Source organism: Dama dama, chromosome 25, assembly GCF_033118175.1.
Source record: "Dama dama isolate Ldn47 chromosome 25, ASM3311817v1, whole genome shotgun sequence".
NCBI lineage: Eukaryota > Metazoa > Chordata > Mammalia > Artiodactyla > Cervidae > Dama > Dama dama.
In genome coordinates, this window is record NC_083705.1 from 12380655 (window position 1) to 12388806 (window position 8152).

The 8152-nt window shown below is 44.2% G+C and overlaps 1 protein-coding gene and 1 long non-coding RNA gene across 10 annotated transcripts in view; one reads left to right on the forward strand and one right to left on the reverse strand.

Annotated features, from left to right (window-relative positions):
* The window catches only part of FBXW11 (F-box and WD repeat domain containing 11), a 181692-nt gene extending 181245 nt beyond the window's left edge, over positions 1–447 (reverse strand). For 7 of the 9 annotated variants that reach the window (XM_061129461.1, XM_061129465.1, XM_061129463.1 and 4 more), the window contains exon 1: positions 278–447. In XM_061129461.1, coding sequence (XP_060985444.1) covers positions 278–322 — 45 coding nt within the window. In that variant the 5' untranslated portion in view covers positions 323–447. The remainder of the gene's footprint in view (positions 1–277) is intronic. The other 2 variants (XM_061129464.1, XM_061129466.1) reach the window with 2 other exon arrangements.
* Positions 448–565: 118 nt separating this feature from the next.
* On the forward strand, positions 566–7943 carry LOC133046585 (uncharacterized). Its single transcript, XR_009690537.1, has 3 exons — positions 566–937; positions 6116–6236; positions 7574–7943. It is a non-coding gene; the product is annotated as an uncharacterized LOC133046585 (long non-coding RNA).
* The last annotated feature ends 209 nt before the right edge of the window (positions 7944–8152 follow it).

Sequence of the window (8152 nt, forward strand, 5' to 3'; positions counted from 1 at the left end):
AGCGAGGGTCGTTCGAGGGACGGGCCCAGAGACTGGAGGAAGGGAGGGTGGGAGGAAAACCGAGGGGCATGGAGGGGGCCGGGCCAGGTCCGGCCTGCGAGCTCGAGGGATCCGGAGGAACCGCACCGGGCCAGAGGCCAGGCAAGGCGGGGGGCCCAGGTCCGGGCCGAGGCAGCAGGGAAGGGCCAGGGGTGGCCTCGCGCCGGACGTTGAGGTGGGCAGGCCCGCCCGGGGCCGGTCGGACGGAAGAACGGACGGTCCAGCGGGCCGCACTCACCATGAGCTCGATGGTCTTGTCCTCAATCACCGAGTCGGGCTCCATGGCGGCCCCGGCGGCCCCGCCTCGCTCTCCCCGCGCAGCAGCGAACGGCCCGGGCGGAGGAGGCGACGGCGGAGGCGGCAGAGGCGGAGGCGGCTCTCGCACCCACTCTCGCTGCCAGCCCGCCCGGGCCGCCGGCAGCTCCGCCCTCCCCCTCGGCGAACGCAGTACGCAGAGCGAGGACTACAGCTCCCGGCAGGCGCCGCGGGGCCCCGCAGAGCGTTGTGGGAACGAGAGTCCGACAGCAGGCCACTCTCTTCTGGCTGCTCGAAGCGGAATTCGGTGCGAAAAGCAGCACTGAACTGCGAATGCGAGACTTGCAGACCTAAAGAATTAAGGGCTCTCTCAAAGTAGGGCCTCGGCAGCGCCCCAACTACATGTCCCAGAAAGCCCTGCTCTCGGGTTCTCCTTCCGGCTACCTTCTCCTGACTTCCTGGCAGCCCGAGGCTACCCAGACCGGCACCGAAACTCCAAGGCAACTCTTCACTTGTCGGAGATTCTGCGTGCGCGACCGATTTCCGCACATGCGCGTTCGATGTCTGCAGCGCCCAGTCGACGCTGAAGTAGCGGCGCGGCTGGTCCGCTAGCGTTTGCGATAGGGTGAAGTGTGGGCGACAGGTGGGTTCGACGTGCGACAGGAGAGGGTGGTCTTGGGGCTCAGGCGTGGGAGTGGGGCCAACGAGCGGGAGAATCTCAGGCAGAGGGGTAGGCTCTGAGAGTATAGGCGTCCTAGGAGTGAGTCTTGGGAAAGTCGGTAGAAGAGAAGGTTTATGGTCTGTGTGCACCACGTACGGGGAGGAACTGAGAAATGAAACCGGATCTGTGTATATTGAGCCCCTTTAATTCATTTTTCAGAAAATATGTTTTTAAACTTCCAGCCTCTGCTGGGTACCAGTGTAGGCACTGAAAATTCAACTCTGAACCTTACAGACAAGGCCTCTCTGCTCAAGGAGCTGAATTCTAATGAGGGGAAGACAGGCGTTAATCGCAAGAGTGACAGGTGCTAAGAAGGAATACAGCTGGAGACTCCGCTGGAGACTCCTTCCAGTGAATTCTGCCTTCAGCTCTGTGTGAACTTTGTCAAGTCTGTCAGTACCCTCTAACCAAAGGGGAGCAAGGGCACACCGATAGCTGAACAAGTTGAGTTTACTACTGGGTGCAGGGAGGGAGGACAGGCCCCATGAAGAACTGTAGGGCCATCTCAGGAGTTGTCAGGTGATTTGAAAGAGGGTTTAAGGAAGTAGGGCTTCATTCTGGATAAGATGCTGTCAGGAAGTGGGGTAGTTCTCTGATTAAGTATCCCAATAAACCTTGCCTAGAAAGAAGAAAGGCTAGAATGAGGCTAAAGCTCTAATTGGTATAGAAGCAGGAGTCCCTCATTAGCCAGGTTGGGGGATGTTTGGTCACTTTTTATGGTTTGGACAATGTATACGTTTTATCTGTGTTCAGTGTAATTAAGGAGTGGTATTGCTTTTGTATTGATCTCTTATGGTCACAGAATGGCTTTGTCTAATGTTAATTGTTCTGTGAGATTATATTTAACAGAGGAACACAAAGCCTAGCTAAGACGGCCAGGTTTATCATCTAATAGCATTACTACCCGCCCGATTGTGTCAGGCCAGCTTCCAAATGTCGGCCTTTCTCAAGTGATTTGCATTCTCTGCACCTGTAATGTGAAGGAACTAGATGACCTAGAAATCGTTCCATTTCCAAGGATCAAGTTTAATTAGAGTAATTTATATGCATGCAGGACACAGTGTAAAGTTTTATGCAGGTAGATTTTGAGTTTCATAGTCCTTATCTGCTGCTTTCCACCAAAGGAACTGAAAGAGCACACAATTAGAAAGTTATTGCTGCTAACTCGGTGTCTGATTTTCACCATACTCTTTGCCTCTCTGAGCCTTGAGACGTTCATTAGTAGAATAAAGGGATTAAAATAAATGACCTCTGTTTCAGTTACATATCGCATCTTATAAACCACCTCCAAGACATAGTAGCTTAAAATAACAGTGCTTTATTATTATTTACATTGTGTGGGTTAACTGGACTCAGTTGGGCCCACATAGTTTAAGCTAAGGTTACTCATGGGAACGCTATCAGCCGAAAGCTCATCAAAAAGTTTCTCATCCTCCAGGGTCTCTCTTTACCAGCTTATTACCATTCAGGCTTCTGTATGGTGACTGGCTTCCAAGAGGACAAGCCCCAGTGAGCAAATGCTTACCAAGATTTGGTTGCCCACATTCCATTGGCTAAGACCAGCCAGATGGCCAAGCCCAGAGTCAGTGTGGAAAGGGCCTATACACGGTTGTGAATTCAGAGGCACGGTTCACTGGGGGCCACTAATGTAACAGCCAATCAAGACCTTTAAAGTGTCAGCACTTGCCACAGGTACTAGCACATGGGGCTAGGGTCGGAATCACAAGCTAAATATGAACCCCCTATATGTATGTTTGTCCTGCACTGTCTTTTTTATTGTTTCAAAGTTGTCAGTTACACATTTTCAAATCTGAATTTCTAAATTGTCTTGAAAAACTAGATTATCTGGTTGTATTAGATGTGCATGGCAGCAATATGCAGGGGTTAAATAGAATTGGGGCTTCCTAGGCAGCCCTAGTGGTAAAGAGCCTCCTTGCCAATGCAGGAGATCTGCTGCTGCTGCTAAGTCGCTTCAGTCGTGTCTGACTCTGTGCGACCCCATAGATGGCAGCCCACCAGGCTCCCCCGTCCCTGGGATTCACCAGGCGAAAACACTGGAGTGGGCTGCCATTTCCTTCTCCAGTGCATGAAAGTAAAAAGTGAAAATGAAGTCGCTCAGTCATGTCCGACTCTTCGAGACCCCATGGACTGCAGCCCACCAGGCTCCTCCGCCCATGGGACTTTCCAGGCAAGAGTACTAGAGCGGGGTGCCATGGCCTTCTCTGCAGGAGATCTACAAGATGCAGTTTCCATCCCTGGGTCAGGAAGATCCCCTGGAGAAGGAAATGGCAACCCACTCCAGTATTCTTGCCTGGGAAATCGTATGGACAGAGGAGCTTGGCAGGCTACAGACCATAGGGTTGCAGAGAGTCAGACATGACTGAAGCACCTTAGCACACATGCACGTGAATAGCAATTCCCTTCTTTATGTGAAGCATGAACTCTGTAGATTGCCACTGTTAGCACTTTTCCCTGTTGGTTATATCTGCATCTTGTTATATCTGCAACTTGTACACTTAACCCGTATAGATATTTGAGTTTGCAGCCTTGGGCATTGGAACTATAATGGAGGTAACTCAAGGTTTCTATCCTTTTATTAAAATCATATCCCACCTTAAGAGGAAAAAAATACTGATATTATTGGGTCAAATTCTAGGAGCTCAGTGAGATGAAAAAGTTGTGTATGTGATAGAAATCATTCCCAAGCTGTATAAGAGGCAAGCTGAGCCAAGACTTATCACTGTGCTCTTTCCTCTCCTCAAACAACTACTCAGGTACTTACATATTTTTTTTATTGCTTCAGGCTCGATGGCAGCTGACAGTTAGATTTGTCATAGACAATGGCAGAAGACCTTGGGGTTTATATGACATGACAAAAGCAAACTGGTACAGGTCCATGATCCCTCAACCAAAACCTTGAGGTCCAGATATGCTTCAAAATTCAGAATTGTTCAGACTGTACAAAGGCAGTGTGATGTACATACTGTATATATAATGTGATACTCCCAAGAGGTCCCAGACAGCATTTCATAATCAAATACATACATTTTTCTGTAGCAGAGCCTGTAAGTGCCTATTAGCAATTTATAGCCTGTCAGTTCCAAATCCACCCTTTCCATGATTTGAAATACTAAGTGGGACCTTGTAAATAATTGCCAGCTGACAGTGCTTAACTTTGTCAATAGAGAGCCCTAGAGGGAGGCAGCCAAATGAAGGGTCTTCTGTTCCCTGTTCCAGAATAGTCTTTTCCTTCTTGCCTTTGTGGCACAGCAGCAAATGGCTTGCAGAACCCACACATGCACACGTGTGGTTGGAACATCCAGAGAGTGCTTCCCAGTGAGTTCAGTGGCACCTTAGCAGGCAGCTTCCTACTTGCCAGCCCCAACCTGTAGCACCTCAGCAAACTTCACCATCCAGTGGGCTATAACTATCCTCTCTCTAGTAAGGTTTGAATCTCATCCTAGCAGTGGGGGTGGGAGGATTCTTCCGAGTCTCTTCCCTTGAGTACTCTGCCTCAGTCTCAAAGGTAGTGGCTTCTCCCTGTAATTGCTACTTCTGTATTCTTTGGAGTTGTCTTTACTCCAACACCCTGTTACTAGTTAATAATTTTTTATATTAAATTTTCCCCAAAGAGAGTATGGCAGATGTGAAGGTATGTGATTTCCAAGATTGGGTCATGAGAGTTGTGGGTCCACCCTTGCTCCCTCTGTCTTGGTTACTTTGGAGGAAGCAAGCTGCCGTGTCATCATGACACTTAAGCAGCCTTCTGTAATATCCTTGTGGTAAGGAACTGAGGCCACCTGCCAACAGCCAGCTCTACCTTTCCAGACCTGTGAGTAAGCCGTCTTGGAAGCCATCTCTTCCCACCCCAGTTGGTCCTTTAGATGACTAGTCCTATTCAAAACTTGACCTCGTGAGAGACCCTGAGCCAAGACCCACCCACCTAAGCCATTCTTCAACTTCTGCCCTGCAGAGGCTGTATGAGATAATAAATGTTTATTATTTTAAGCTGCTAAATTTTCAGATAATTTGATAGGCAGCACCAGAAAGCTGGGAGTTACCCCCCAAAAAAGAGCTAGTTGAAATGCTGCACTTGGTGAGTTCTCTTGTAATCAAGGCACCATAAATCCTTGGTAGGGCTTTGTGTCTTTCCTTTTCTTATGTATACTCTTGAAGGTAAAGAGTGGTATTTTTAAATGGTGTGTTTTGACCTGTGCTGACTTTTCTGAATTCAAATACGTTGTAAAGAAGGATAGTACAGTGAAATTTTGACCTAACTCATTCCCAACTATGTAAAGAACAAAATTCTCTTGAAGAAGAATCTTGTGAAACCAAAGGAAAGAGTATGTTGGGAAGTATTGAAGTAGGAGCCCCTTATTTTATCCACATGACAAGGTTCTCTGCCTTATCCATTTAAGCATAGAATCTAGAAAAAAAGATGGTTGTCATGATATCCTTGCTGCTGCTGCTAAGTCGTTTCAGTCATGTTGAACTCTGTGTGATCCTATATTAAGTACATTTATTTGAACTGGAAAGATAAAGCCATACTTGTTCTAACTTGGCTGACTGGTTTGATAGCACCACTAATAGATGTTACTAATAGATGAGGTAAATCTTTAGTTCTGTAATTTTTAGGAAGATACATTTAAAGCACATAAGGAAAAACATTTCATCAATTAATTTACTGGCAAATGTATTGAAATTAACATTTGTATCTTCCCTACCAATTTTTTTTTAACTTATCAAGTTACATAAGACCTCCATGTGAAAGGGTAAAAAAAGGTTGTATTAGAGTGGAATACACTATGCCACCATGGCAAATTAACTGTGCATCATTCAGAATTCAGTCAGGGAAACAGAACCAGTAAGATGGTTACTAAGGGGCTTTTTTTTTTACAAGTTGACCTCACATAATTGTCCAGTTTAGTTCAGCAATCTCTGTAAGGTTGTAGTTTTTGTGTTGATGCTGGATTTTCAAGTCCACAAGGCAGGCAGTCAAGACAAGAAGACAGATATAAGGTAGGGGAGAGCAGGCATAAAAGTCAGACAAAACCTGTCAATTCTCACTGCCCTGACCTTGATGGTATATATGTCTTGCAGAGCCTGGAGCCCTTTGTCAGGGAACTGAACACACACACCTGCCCAGGAATTGGAGAAGCTGGAGGAGTCTCTAGAGGAAGGTGGAGTGATGGCAGACCCAGCTATTCCTCACATGAAGGAGGTGAGTGAGCAAGCAGATCAGTGACAATGTATGTGGGCTACAAAATGACTGCAGTTTCACTTCCATCTTCCAAATCCTGGCATCTGGTGGCTCACCCTGATCAGAACCATAGAGGAACAGAATTTGGAGAAATGTAGTTTAGCTTAATCAAGCTGACATGGTGCTCAGTTTCCACACTCTGGAAACATAGTGGCATTATATATATGTCTTGTTCATACAAGGTCTAATGGAGTCAGCTAGCCTTCCATCTTATATTACTGTACACCATCTAGAATCCATGGTCTCTGGTATTGCTGGGATAGAGGAAAAGCTCACCAGCTTATTCAGAAGCACATTATTCCTGCTCACTATTCATTAGTCAGTACCTAATCATGTGGCCCTAAGAAGCTGCGAAGGAAGCTGGATTTGATGAACACAAAGGAATTTTGGTAGAGGATCTGTGCTATACCAGTAAAATTAATATTCATTTCATAAATCTTGGTTAAGATTTTTTAGTACATTTCCAAGAAATGGAGAAAAGGAATTTCTCCAGTGAATATACAAAAAAATGATTTTACTAGTCAGGTGGTTTCCAATACTTTGCTCTCAAAAAAATTGGAGGATTGAATTGAGTTTTAATGATAATTTAAGATAATTTTGCTAACAGACCACTATGTAGTATTTGACATGACAACTTGGAAATAATCTTTAAAGTTGCATGCTATTTCTGTGAGAAATGTTCATTCTTCTATGAACAAGTCTTCTTAGTACTAACATCTGTAAAAATAAAATCTAAAAATATATTTATATTTGACACTGAACCCTGTCTCATTCTAACAACAAGTAATATTCATACTTGAATATGCAAACTACTTTTTATATTATTTGTTGATTTATAAGATATAATTTTAATAAAATTCTGTGTTTATCCTTAATCATTTAACTTCAAATGTACTTATTGTTTAATTAATTGCATTTAATAATAATTATCATGTTAATTTAACCCAGAAAGGTTTTTTCCTACTAATAGGTTGACCCTGTGGCCACAGAAAATACAAATTACAGCATATAGAAGAGAAGTATGATAGGATGATCAATAAAAGACTTTCAAGCATTAGAATATGTTTGGGATAAAATTAGTATAAAATTATCTGTGGAAAATGGAATGGAAATATGAGTTCAGGGAGGGAAAAAAAGAATATTAAATTTCCTCCTATTGGAAAAGAGCTTATTCATGTGTATTTGAAGGATGATGGTATAAAATTGTTACTTAAATTTCATTGAGAAGAGTAATGAAACAATTTTTCAGTATCAACACACTGAAAATTCTTTTCATCTATTTATGCTGAAAATTTTAGATACCAGTTTAAGAAATGAGTAACTGCATAATGTTTGAAGATTTGAAGGGGGTGGTGACATAAGCAGAAAGGGTTAAAGATTACTGCTGTAGATCACTGTGGTGACTGAAGAAAGGGCCTTGCTACTCTGAATGCCAGAATCTGAAGCCTTCAATCTTGAACAAGACTAGACATCTGCCAAGAAGTCCTTGACCTAAATGTGAAAGAACTGGATTTGGATAATATCCCTCCTCAATAATAATGGGGGACTCCCCTGGTGGTCCAGCGACTAAGACTCCTTACTCCCAATGCTGGGGTTCAGTCCCTGGTCAGAGAACTAGATCTCACAACTAAGACCGTGTGCAGCCAAATAAATAAAAATAAATGTTTAAAAAAATTTAATAACCAAAGACATTCTTATTGAAATAACCATCAGATAGTCAATCCTTTTGTCCCACTTCTAACTCCTGAGTAGCTGCATGCAGGCTACCCACCCTACCATTGAAGGCTGTTAAGAGTCTAACTACAATACACCTTTTCAAAATCATTTCTCTCTACTTTCCCTACCTCATGTTCTGGCTCTTCACATTTCCCTCACAG